Raw genomic sequence first — 13657 nt, 5'->3', positions numbered from 1 at the left:
TGCTCCCATTTCATACATTAAAAATTCTGGCCGATCCAGCATGCATCCAGGCATTTCTCACATACACAAAATTGCATACTTTGATTTTGTATCATACTACAAACTCAATGATATGTCACATTTAGTATGAATAGTGAGAAAGTACACGGTTTTGGAAACAGCCTGTATACAATATAAAAAAATATATGTTTGTGATTTCATCACACAATGAGTCACACACAAGCGTCTAACATGCTATTTTAAAAAGCTCTCATTACAAACTGTAACAATACAAGTTCAAACGTGACTTTCCACAAGAAATAAAAAACTGAATTCACCTTCATTGACCTGAGAAAACAACTGATAAAAAAAACTTGGCAGATGTCACAAATATCACTTCAGTTATTAACAATGAGCAAAAGTTCTTCTTCTTTGTTGTGTAAACTGTACCTTTGGTTTAATGTAGAGATAAGAACAACACATAAGCACTTCATGAGCTGACTTCATCGTAATCTCCACCTTCAGTGCTCCACTGTTACAGAGACCTTCAGTGGTAATATCTTCAGAGCAGCTGACTCTCCACACCAAATGTATGGAAACAGCTTTTCAGTGAAAGTGTGTGTGAAGGTGTGTATGTGTGTGTTAGTGTCAGGATCAGAGAATGACAGCTTTCCTCTGTCCCAGTCCAGATTCACTCTGATCCTCTGAGGTCGTCCTATCACTGATAGATCAACGGGATTACATGACGGAGTGCATAGTGTGTATTCATCATCAAACAACCGTATGCCCAACAATCTAGAGTAAATGTATCGACTCCTGACTGCAGACTCCTCACACACAGCCACGTCCCAGATTGTGTCCTGTCCAACCTCGACGTCCCAGCTGTGAGTCCCTGAGTTGAAGCCCTCAGAGCTCAGGACAGAGCCCCGACCTTTGAGCCTCTCTGGATTATCAGGAAGCGGCTGCTCCTCCTCTCCTTGTCTCATGCAGGTCAGATCTTCAGACACGATGAGTCCTGAACCAACAGTGTTTGGGTCCAGGATCACAGGACTGTAGGAGACCACGCCCTTCATCTTGTTCCAGATGTTGAAGCTCAGGTTGCCCAGGTGTTTGGCCACATCTATCAGAGCTCCTGATGGCAGCTTTGGCTCCTCCAGGGAGTGCTGCTCAACTCTTTCCCATGCAGCCTTGTAGTTTTTCAGGAATGAGACATGTGAAGCTACCAGCTCCTCATCTGTGGCTCTGACTGTATCTGAAAGAGCTGCTATCTCTCTGCTCAGAGCCTCCATCTCCTCCTTCATCCTCTGACTCTTCTGCTGCTCTTCCTCCCTCAGTGCAGAGACTCTGGCCTCCTCTTCCTCTTCTAGAAACCGGTGAAGCTTTTTGAACTGCTCCTTTATCTGCCTCTCTGTGTCCTCAGCCTGGGCCTTGATGTGTTTTCCTGTTTCATCCCAGTTTTGTTTGACATTATTACAGCGCTCCAGTTTATCCTCCAAGGGCTTCAGGAAATCCCCGAGATCTTTTTTGCGTTCTATTGCAACTTCATCAATGGGTCTGAGATCCTCAGAGTCCGATGAAGCTCTCTGATCTTTCTGCAGTAAGGCCTCACACAAGTTCTCTAATTCCAGGTTACACAGAGGTTCTGACTCTGACGGTCTCTTACAGAATGGACACTGCTGAGCCTGCTTCTCTCTCCACCACCTCTGCAGACAGGCTTCACAGAAGCTGTGGCTACATGACAGGATCACAGGATGTTTGAAGATGTCAGAGCAGACAGAACAGCACAGATCCTCCTCTGAACAAGAAGCCATTTTCTTGTGAGTGAAACAAAACTCAGGACAGTGAGACAGCTCAAACAGGTCAGACTGCTGAGGTTCCTCTCCCTCCTCCACAGAGTTTCTTGTAACTTACTTTGACTTTTTGAAGTGACAGTATTCCAGTATTCCCTCCTAAAGCTGTCCTCTCTTCGAGGAAGTCGTCTCTTTAATTCCTCTCAGTGAAAGTTATCTTCTGTCTGTGTGTGTGTGTGTGTCTACAGAGAAAAAGACCACCTGTTTCGTGGCTTGCCTGTGTTGAGTCACATACAGGGTGGAGCTTTGTTGGTCTGTTGGTTTTAAAGTTGGACTAGAGTAGAGAGAATAAAGATGTAGTGGTTTGAGTGGTAGTCCTGGGTGTTGAAGCCACAGTTTCCTGATTTTTTTAATTTCACATACAAATACAAAAAAAAAAAAAATATGAGCAACAATATGAAAAAGTTAGACGATTGTTACTGTCTTGTCATTTGATTTGAAGACAGCATGATACAGTTGACGACTTTAGACAGAAGTGAGTAAAAATGTTTTCAACACAAACAGACCAAAACGTCACAGCCAAGGTCAGATACAAACTGGAACACAACAATAGCATTAACATCATCAGTACCAACAGCATAACAAACACAACCCCCCCATGTCGGCAACAAACACCACTTACCAATAAATCCTTCAAACAACAGCTTCTTGGTGTGCGGATCTTGTTTTTCTTTTCTTTACCTTTTCTGGTTTGCCTTTAGGTCACAAAGATGCATCAATGTTTCATAGTTATTTAAGTAGAACATTTGAGGATGGAGTGTCAGTCATCTCAGGGACATTCTACACTTGATCAACTCTTTTTTCAGAACAACATACTCGACAACCTACAGGACAGATGACTGTGAATACTTTACAGATATCCATGGATCCTGTGTTCCCTGGGCTTAAAGAGACAGTTGCTGAAATGAACCGTTTCTTTAGTTTAACTGTATGTACAGGGGCAGCCCCCCTCCAGAATGTGTCGCCCTAGGTGACCTCTTATGTCGATTATTGCCTTGATCTGCCCCTTTTTACTGCTCCACTGTTACAGAGCCCTTCAGTGGTAATATCTTCAGAGCAGGTGACTCTCCACACCAAATGTATGGAAACAGCTGTTGGGGTTGTATCAAGTCAACGTTGGTTATATTCTTTAATACCCACGTGGTCGCCCTTCCGATGGCGCACAACTGACAAAGACCTAGCGTGGTCTGTTGTCTAAAAGAGGGCGAGTTCGGCCCTACACGATCTGTGTCTCTGAGGCGTCTGAATGGCCGCGAGTGTACAGATCTCTATGTGTGAGTGTGCAGCCGATGTGTGTAATGCCGCAGTGGTGGAGTTAGTCTCCAGATGTGCGTCTACACGGGAATATGTGTGTGTGTGTGTGTGTGTGTGTGTGTGTGTGTGTGTGAGTGTCTGTGTGTCTGTGTGTGTTAGTAAAAGGGGGAGAAAAGGAGAGAAATGCGTGCCTGAAGAGGCCGGATGACAGTCCGAATCCCGCGCCAGAACTCGGAGTAATTCCCTTCATTCACAGAAACAAACCAATGGCCGAATTCAAGTTAATACGGCTTACACTGGCCTTTCTGATCAGCAGAGTAATACCCGGTTATAACGCTGTTACGCTAAACACATATAGGACGCAACGATCCGAAACGGGAACAACAAGAGTTTTAAACATGTAACACTCAGGACGCGGCGGTCCAACAAAGAGAAAAATTACAGTTTTTGCATCAAATCAATCAATTGTAAAAAAAAACACTCTCTAAAGCTAATTCTGCCCAGACCTAATTAAGCCTCACTTGTGAATCACTTCGCCCCGCGATTGGTGAAAGGAAAAGAGTCCGGCGATTGAACAGATCTTCTGTCCGTCCAGGTGCAGAGGCGTCTGATGGCGGCGAGGGTCCCTTACGGCAAGAGCGGCTTCGTTGGTTCTCCGTCGAGTGGAAAGATGTCCGTTGATGTCCTTTCATTGCAGGACGGAATACGACCGTTATCTTTCTGATAATCTGTTATAGTCTGACGCTCTCGGAGAAACTGAGATGCGTTCACTGGACAATCTGAGCTCGGAATTCAGAACACTGCCGGCCGCGGATTACTTGCGCGCCAAAACTTAAAACAAAGAGAGATTGTTGCAGAAAACAGGAGGTGAGCTTGTGTCTCCGAACACTTGAAGTCAGCGCGTGGAAAGAGAGAGAGCAATGGAAGTCTCTGAGTTTTGTAACCTGGCCTGCTTCCTGTGGGGTCTACCTCAGGTCCCCTCATGAGAAGAGAGAGGTTCCGGTTCCTCCTTACTTCACGCGTAGGTGTGAAGTATTGCAGGGGATTCTAGGATTAAGAGTCCTTTTAGGTCTCAGTGAATAACTCACATGAGGCTTCTCACAGAGATGCAGGCCCAAGTCCATTGTTTGCCTGTCTTAAGCCTGCATGGCCCAACACAGCTTTTGATTGAAAGTGTGTGTGAAGGTGTGTATGTGTGTGTTAGAGTCAGGATCAGAGAATGACAGCGTTCCTCTGTCCCAGTCCAGATTCACTCTGATCCTCTGAGGTCGTCCTCTCACTGACAGAACAACGGGGTTACCTTAACGCTTAAGTGCTGCATATGTGTTATTATAACAATGAATTCTCCATAATCCAGAGTCTATGTCTACCTTCCTGTCTGCAGACTCCTCACACACAGCCACGTCCCAGATTGTGTTCTGTCCAACCTCGACTACCCAGCTGTGAGTCCCTGAGTTGAAGCCCTCGGAGCTCAGGACAGAGCAGCACTCAGCAATCCTCTCTGGATTATCAGGAAGCTGCTGCTCCTCCTCTCCTCGTCTCACGCTGGTCAGATCTTCAGACACAATGAGTCCTGAACCAGCAGAGTTTGGGTCGAGGACCACAGGACTGTAGGAGACCATGTCCTTCATCGTGTTCCAGATGTTGAAGCTCGAATGCCCAGGTCTTTGGCCACATCTATCAGAGCTCCTGTAGTCAGCTGTGGATCCTCCAGCAGGCGGTGCTGCAGCACAGATCCTCCTCTGAACAAGAAGCAATTTTCAAAACTCATGACAGTCAGACAGCTCAAACAGCTCAGACTGTTGAGGTTTCTCTTTGCCTCCACAAAGTTTCCTGTAACCTACGTTCACTTTGACCGAATGGAGTTGTGTGTTTTCTAAAGCTACGTTCAGCGTGCACAGTTACTGGTCTAAGTGGCAGTATTCTAATATTCCCAGCATGACCTGAAGCTGTCCTCTCTCTGTTTAAGTCATTTTACTTTTTCAAAGTGAAAGTTATCTTCTGTCTGTGTTGAATTTACAGAAAAACTGATTGCTAGTGAGAGGAGAGGAGGTAGAGGAGTAATAACAGTGAAAACCTGGAAGAGGAACAGAGACAGGAATTAGGAGGCTGTATTTAGAAATGGAGAAAAAGTTGACAGTGAGTCAGTTCTGCTGCAAATCAGTGATGTGCAGCTTCTTGGAAAAGCAATAATTGCGTTTATGAGCTTCAGTGTTAAAGCATTTGTTCGTCTTCTGGTCAGGTGCTACAATTCCAGAGATACATGCATACTGCTAACGTATGCCAATGAAAACAAAGATTTGGAAGAGGTTGGGAAAAACAGTGATTATGGTAACAGTACAGTATAAAGTAACTGCAGAGGACAAGGGTGTCATGCAAGCCAAGATTCTTGGACTGGGTGGATTTGTTAGAGTGGGAACAAAGGGGTCCTTTTTTCAGAAATAATGTGAAGAATGCTGACATTTTCTGCATAGATTCGAAACATAGATAATCAAATGCATAAGAGGTGTTATTTGTCTTTTAGTCTGGAAGTCTAAAAAAATCCTCTTTTAAATCCTGCTAAATTCCTCCGATCCAAGCATGTTGCTTAGCTAGCCTAGCTTAACACACAGGATATGCTGCGTAACGACAGGTAGGCTAGCTGCCAGGTCAAAAAGGAAGTCAAAGTGCTCCAGGAGAGTTACAGCTTCAGTCTCCCACAGTGAAAATGTTGGCATTTTTGAGCATGGCTTTAGTGGAAGAATTTATCTGATTCAAATATTATTTAACATGACTACAAATACAAATGAGAGTTTAAAAAAAGGAAGCAGAGACTGAACAAGTCATGTCAAAACTTAAAGTTTCACATGCAAAAAGCTGTGGAGATACATCACAGTCGATCAGAGCAGACCCATAGTAACAAGTACTGGTTCAGGACAATCATGTAACAGAACACAGCACAACACAGGAATATCAATGGACGGACTAGTTCTATTTCATTCAGAGTGAGCAAAACCCAAAACATAAAAACATAAAAATCATAGTTAATGCAACTGCTGAATTCCCAATTATGAAATAGTTATCAAGGGAGGCTTTCTGGGGCCAAGGCACATGGGGGACCATAAGAGTTAGGTAAAGCAATGCAATAATTTAAGCAATCATAACCTTTTCCAAAAAAAACAAAATACTCACCATAACTTATTAACACAACAAAGAAACATGTTTTATTTATTGTTGCCTGTTTCAAAATTGATTTTGATTTAGTGACATTAAACTTGTAGGGGAACCCATTGAATTTAACTGTTGGCCAGTAATGTTGAACTGGGTCAAGCCATTCCCGGACCTGCACGAAGTCAAGATGCTAGAAAGAAAGGAGACATTTGACCCCAAAAGTGACTTGTTAGCAAATGTTTTTCAGTAAACTCCTCAAGCCGATCAGAGCCAGGAGGTAAATGTTAATGTGAGTAAAATACACTCAAGCATGACTGAACAAAGAAAAATACTCATCAAACTTAAGAAAAGCACACATACTCAGGAGAAGATATAGAATATATACTTTATTAATCATATGAGTTCTCCATTAATGCATGTCCACAGGTCCTGTTATTGCATGTGTGTAATTCAGGTCTATGTTTCTGAGGAGCATGTCTGTAAAAGAGTAAAACCAGAAAAGTACAAGGCCGTATCTGAAAACACATACTACCAACTACATACTCCAAAATATATGTCATACATGCATATGAACCTGACAGTTAGTATACAGTTAGCAACATACTAAAAGCACATTTTAAGTACATTAAGTCAATGCTTGTCATATGAAATGTGCGATATAAATAAACTTGACTTGACTAAAATACGGGTCACATGATGTACTTCCTGTCCGAGCTCCGATCGATGAGCTAGCATCAAGCTAGCGCGACCGTCGGTCCGTAAAAATATTTCAACAACAATATGCAAACTTTCATTACTGTTACAACTGCATAATCATTTGAATATTATTTGGCAACATGTAAAATGTTATTATGAGCCGCAGTGCATTGTGGGGCAGGTTTACTATGACCAGTGTGCTCCCATTTCATACATTAAAAATTCTGGCCGATCCAGCATGCATCCAGGCATTTCTCACATACACAAAATTGCATACTTTGATTTTGTATCATACTACAAACTCAATGATATGTCACATTTAGTATGAATAGTGAGAAAGTACACGTTTTGGAAACAGCCTGTATACAATATAAACAAATATATGTTTGTGATTTCATCACACAGTGAGTCACACACAAGCGTCTAACATGCTATTTTAAAAAGCTCTCATTACAAACTGTAACAATACAAGTTCAAACATGACTTTCCACAAGAAATAAAAAACTGAATTCACCTTCATTGACCTGAGAAAACAACTGATAAAAAAAACTTGGCAGATGTCACAAATATCACTTCAGTTATTAACAATGAGCAAAAGTTCTTCTTCTTTGTCGTGTAAACTGTACCTTTGGTTTAATGTAAAGATAAGAACAACACATAAGCACTTCATGAGCTGACTTCATCGTAATCTCCACCTTCAGTGCTCCACTGTTACAGAGACCTTCAGTGGTAATATCTTCAGAGCAGCTGACTCTCCACACCAAATGTATGGAAACAGCTTTTCAGTGAAAGTGTGTGTGAAGGTGTGTATGTGTGTGTTAGTGTCAGGATCAGAGAATGACAGCTTTCCTCTGTCCCAGTCCAGATTCACTCTGATCCTCTGAGGTCGTCCTATCACTGATAGATCAACGGGATTACATGACGGAGTGCATAGTGTGTATTCATCATCAAACAACCGTATGCCCAACAATCTAGAGTAAATGTATCGACTCCTGACTGCAGACTCCTCACACACAGCCACGTCCCAGATTGTGTCCTGTCCAACCTCGACGTCCCAGCTGTGAGTCCCTGAGTTGAAGCCCTCAGAGCTCAGGACAGAGCCCCGACCTTTGAGCCTCTCTGGATTATCAGGAAGCGGCTGCTCCTCCTCTCCTTGTCTCATGCAGGTCAGATCTTCAGACATGATGAGTCCTGAACCAGCAGTGTTTGGGTCCAGGATCACAGGACTGTAGGAGACCACGCCCTTCATCTTGTTCCAGATGTTGAAGCTCAGGTTGCCCAGGTGTTTGGCCACATCTATCAGAGCTCCTGACGGCAGCTTTGGCTCCTCCAGGGAGTGCTGCTCAACTCTTTCCCATGCAGCCTTGTAGTTTTTCAGGAATGAGACATGTGAAGCTACCAGCTCCTCATCTGTGGCTCTGACTGTATCTGAAAGAGCTGCTATCTCTCTGCTCAGAGCCTCCATCTCCTCCTTCATCCTCTGACTCTTCTGCTGCTCTTCCTCCCTCAGTGCAGAGACTCTGGCCTCCTCTTCCTCTTCTAGAAACCGGTGAAGCTTTTTGAACTGCTCCTTTATCTGCCTCTCTGTGTCCTCAGCCTGGGCCTTGATGTGTTTTCCTGTTTCATCCCAGTTTTGTTTGACATTATTACAGCACTCCAGTTTATCCTCCAAGGGCTTCAGGAAATCCTCGAGATCTTCTTTGCGTTCTATTGCAGCTTCATCAATGGGTCTGAGATCCTCAGAGTCCGATGAAGCTCTCTGATCTTTCTGCAGTAAGGCCTCACACAAGTTCTCTAATTCCAGGTTACACAGAGGTTCTGACTCTGACGGTCTCTTACAGAATGGACACTGCTGAGCCTGCTTCTCTCTCCACCACCTCTGCAGACAGGCTTCACAGAAGCTGTGGCTACATGACAGGATCACAGGATGTTTGAAGATGTCAGAGCAGACAGAACAGCACAGATCCTCCTCTGAACAAGAAGCCATTTTCTTGTGAGTGAAACAAAACTCAGGACAGTGAGACAGCTCAAACAGGTCAGACTGCTGAGGTTCCTCTCCCTCCTCCACAGAGTTTCCTGTAACTTACTTTGACTTTTTGAAGTGACAGTATTCCAGTATTCCCTCCTAAAGCTGTCCTCTCTTCGAGGAAGTCGTCTCTTTAATTCCTCTCAGTGAAAGTTATCTTCTGTCTGTGTGTGTGTTTGTGTGTATGTGTGTGTGTGTGTCTACAGAGAAAAAGACCTAGAGTAGAGAGAATAAAGATGTAGTGGTTTGAGTGGTAGTCCTGGGTGTTGAAGCCACAGTTTCCTGCCAGTTTCCTGATTTTTTTAATTTCACATACAAATACAAAAAAAAAAAATATGAGCAACAATATGAAAAAGTTAGACGATTGTTACTGTCTTGTCATTTGATTTGAAGACAGCATGATACAGTTGACGACTTTAGACAGAAGTGAGTAAAAATGTTTTCAACACAAACAGACCAAAACGTCACAGCCAAGGTCAGATACAAACTGGAACACAACAATAGCATTAACATCATCGGTACCAACAGCATAACAAACACAACCCCCCCATGTCGGCAACAAACACCACTTACCAATAAATCCTTAATCCTTAATAAAACAACAGCTTCTTGGTGTGCGGATCTTGTTTTTCTTTTCTTTACCTTTTCTGGTTTGCCTTTAGGTCACAAAGATGCATCAATGTTTCATAGTTATTTAAGTAGAACATTTGAGGATGGAGTGTCAGTCATCTCAGGGACATTCTGCACTTGATCAACTCTTTTTTCAGGACAACATACTCGACAACCTACAGGACAGATGACTGTGAATACTTTACAGATATCCATGGATCCTGTTTTCCTATGAACCCTGCTGAATGAAATATTCTCTTGTACACAACAGGAACAAATAAACAGAACTACACTTTCCCAATCATACTCATGTCCTCTGTTCAGCGACACCATGGCCTCCCATGTAGAGTTAAATAAAGACGACACACACACACACCAACATAATCACAGACTTTTATTACACTGAATCAATGTGACTTGAATTGTTCCCAGAACTGATGTCAGTTCATCAAACAGTAAACAATCACTTCCTTGAATGAATCACACACAAGCTGATTAAATGCTTTTTAAAGACAATGCGATGCAAACTGATCATAGTGACATATTTACATTTCTTTTTTTTGCACTTTAAGCAGAAGAAATAACTCCATTCACCTTCAATGAGTAATAACTTACAATTCTAAAAATGTGAGTTTAAGAACAACATGTTTTTTTGTTTAGTTTATTAGTTTATTTGAATCAGGGACAGTGTACCAAAAAAACATTATATCACAAGAGAAGAGATGCTTTGTACCAGATTTTGCTAACTATCTAATTTTCACCTGTTGTCCCTGGGCAGATGATGGCAAGAGTTAAATAAAAATCAACCAGTAATGTGCGAACGCACGCACGCATGCACGCACCCACGCACATAAACACACACATCATTTCATAATATGAACAACTATTGAACTGACTTCATCGTTGTCTCTACTTTAATTTCAGGGCCAGCTTTAGAGCTGTGAGCATTCTAACACAAGAGATGGTGAGATTATGACCCTTGACCCTTGATTATGACACTTTATTAATCGTTAAAGTATTGAAAGTTTGAAACGTGTACCTCTGCCCCTGATACTCATTTTCAGAAACAGTTCATGCAGCGTAGTGCTGCATTGTTAACCTCTTATCAGCTGCCACAGTCTGGACTTTATCTCTGTGTCTCTCTTTCATCTGTCTGCATTGGGATCAGATCTTGGCAAGCTAATTAAAAAAAACAAATCAAAAGATCATGATGAAGAGAAATGAACATCATGTTTTAAATCATCCTTTAAAGGAGATCTAGTATGCCAATTCATATCTACATACACATGTCACAATGTTGGATGTTTTTTAGAACACAATATTTGTGTTTCCCCTGTAATCCGCAGACATGGTTTTCTTGCTGCTCTGAACAAGACATTACGAGAACAGGTCAGTGACAGTGAAAAGCACGGAGCACAGTTGAAGGACATGCCCATCCCAGCACAAATGTCCCTGTGACTGCAAACAGAGCCGACCAATAAGAGGAGACTGGGCATGTGGGGAGGGGGGCTTAAAGAGACAGTTGCTGAAATGTTCCGTTTAATGAGTTTAACTGTATGTACAGGGGCAGCCCCCGTCCAGAATGTGTCGCCCTAGGTGACCTCCTATGTCGATTATTGCCTTGATCTGCCCCTGTTTACTGCTCCACTGTTACAGAGACCTTCAGTGGTAATATTTTCAGAGCAGGTGACTCTCCACACCAAATGTATGGAAACAGCTTTTCAGTGAAAGTGTGTGTGAAGGTGTGTATGTGTGTGTTAGTGTCAGGATCAGAGAATGACAGCTTTCCTCTGTCCCAGTCCAGATTCACTCTGATCCTCTGAGGTCGTCCTCTCACTGACAGAACAACGGGGTTACCTGAACGGTTAAGTGCTGCATATGTGTTATTATAACAATGAATTCTCCATAATCCAGAGTCTATGTCTACCTTCCTGACTGCAGACTCCTCACACACAGCCACGTCCCAGATTGTGTTCTGTCCAACCTCGACTACCCAGCTGTGAGTCCCTGAGTTGAAGCCCTCGGAGCTCAGGACAGAGCAGCACTCACCAATCCTCTCTGGATTATCAGGAAGCTGCTGCTCCTCCTCTCCTCGTCTCACGCAGGTCAGATCTTCAGACACGATGAGTCCTGAACCAGCAGAGTTTGGGTCGAGGATCACAGGACTGTAGGAGACCATGCCCTTCATCTTGTTCCAGATGTTGAAACTCAGGTTGCCCAGGTGTTTGGCCACATCTATCAGAGCTCCGAAGGGCAGTTTTTTATCCTCCACCAGGCGGTGCTGCTGGACTCTTTCCCATGCAGCCTTGTAGTTTTTCAGGAATGAGACGTCTGCAGCTCTTAGCTCGTCCTCTGTGGCTCTGACTGTATCTGAAAGAGCTGCTATCTCTCTGCTCAGAGCCTCCATCTCCTCCTTCATCCTCCGACTCTTCTGCTGCTCTTCCTCCCTCAGTGCAGAGACTCTGGCCTCTTCTTCCTCTTCTAGAAACTGGTGAAGCTTTTTGAACTGCTCCTTTATCTGCTTCTCTGTGTCTGCAGCCTGGGCCTTGATGTGTATTCCTGTGTCTTCACCCTTTTGTTTGAAGTCATTAAAGTGCTCCAGTTTCTTCTTCGAGCACTTCAGTGATTCCTGCAGTTTGTCCCTGAGATCTTTTGCAGCTTCATCGATGGGTAAGAATGTGTGGTTGGTGTGTTTTTTAGAGTCTCTGCAGACGACACACGCTGGCTGCTGATGATCCAGACAGAACAGTCTGAGTTTCTCAGAGTGCAGACTGCAGAGATCCTCAGAGTCAGATGCATTTCTCTGATCTCTCTGCAGTAAGAAGGCCTCACACATGTTCTTTAATGCCAAGTTACAAGGTGGATCTGACCTTAAAGATCTTTTCTTACAGACTGGACACTCCTGGGCCTGCTTCTCTCTCCACCACGTCTGCAGACAGGCTTCACAGAAGCTGTGGCTACATGACAGCATCACAGGACGTTTGAAGATTTCATAGCAGACAGGACAGCACAGATCCTCCTCTGAACAAGAATCCATTTTCCTCTGAGTGAAACAAAACTAACAACAAGCAGACAGTACCAACCCGTCAATCCTGTGTTTTTTAAAGATCCACACAGTATTCAGTCAGTAACTTGTTGAATCTGTAGTATTTCCAGGATTCCCAGGAATATAAAGACTGGCCCTTCTTAGTCGCAGCTGTTTTGTTTCTCTCGGTGAAAAGAATCATCTGATTGTGTCAGTGTGTGTGTGCAAAGAGTGGAAGGCTGTCTGTTTCCTGGTTTGTCCATGGTGAGTCGTGGGTGGAGCTCTGTGTTATTCGGTCTAAGTCTGAATACAACAGGCAAACCATGGTGCACGGTGCTCGCAGAGACTCGCCTACTCTTGGATTGAATCGGCCACATTTCAAATTCCTGAGACTGTAGATCACGTGTCAAAGAATCCAGCCCGACAGCAGGTTTCATCCGGCCCGCGAAATGTTTTGGGAAGATACACATTTTCACAGAATTGTGAAAAAAAAAACCTTTTTATAATTAGCAATGTAAAAGGGTAATATGATGATATGAGTTGCTCCTGCATTACGTTAATCAGCAATCAGGCTGAACAGAGAGAGGTGACACAGACTGGTCAACAAGAGAGATAGAAGGAGAGGTAATTCTTTAGTTTTATTTGCTCACAAGTTGGCAGAATTGTGTCAGAGCCACGTGACTTAACCATCGGCACACAGCTGGACAGCGCGCGCTGACGGTCTTCAGTTCTGTCCACACTTCTTACCACACTTCTTCTCCTGGCTTGACTGATGTAAAACAAACGTTTAGCTGGTAATAACAACGCTTCCTTCCTGGAGTGAGCCACAAAGAGCAGCCTCTCCGTCATGCGTAACGGCCCAGACCGTCTCCACACATCCAGACTGGGTATTGGGTTGCGGAGACAAGCGTTGAGCCTCTTGCATATCCTCACTTTTATTACCTTATGGTAAAACATAATATTAACTGATTTTATTTACAGATGGTTCATTTTTAGGTCACCCAGATGTGAAAGTGTTGTGCTGATCACTTAAAAGTTTCAGCGGGACATCCCTTCTAAATGCAGTAG

General features: G+C 43.4%; 2 protein-coding genes across 2 annotated transcripts; both read right to left on the bottom strand.

Moving 5' to 3' along the window:
- Positions 1 to 486: 486 nt before the first annotated feature.
- LOC132982557 (E3 ubiquitin-protein ligase TRIM39-like) lies at positions 487 to 8916 on the bottom strand. Its single transcript, XM_061049112.1, has 2 exons — positions 8329 to 8916; positions 487 to 1292 (listed from the first exon to the last, which is right to left on the bottom strand). The coding sequence occupies exons 1-2, from the start codon at positions 8914 to 8916 to the stop codon at positions 501 to 503; spliced, it is 1380 nt and encodes a 459-aa protein (XP_060905095.1). The 3' UTR covers positions 487 to 500.
- Positions 8917 to 11060: 2144 nt separating this feature from the next.
- On the bottom strand, positions 11061 to 12845 carry LOC132982356 (zinc-binding protein A33-like). Its single transcript, XM_061048804.1, has one exon. It carries the CDS (start codon positions 12599 to 12601, stop codon positions 11201 to 11203), a length of 1401 nt encoding a protein of 466 aa, XP_060904787.1. The 5' UTR covers positions 12602 to 12845; the 3' UTR covers positions 11061 to 11200.
- Positions 12846 to 13657: the final 812 nt, after the last annotated feature.

The sequence above is a fragment of the Labrus mixtus genome, chromosome 10, assembly GCF_963584025.1.
Source record: "Labrus mixtus chromosome 10, fLabMix1.1, whole genome shotgun sequence".
Lineage (NCBI taxonomy): Eukaryota > Metazoa > Chordata > Actinopteri > Labriformes > Labridae > Labrus > Labrus mixtus.
The sequence above is the reverse complement of the archived record's forward strand: the minus strand, read 5'-3'. Positions and strand labels throughout refer to the sequence as shown.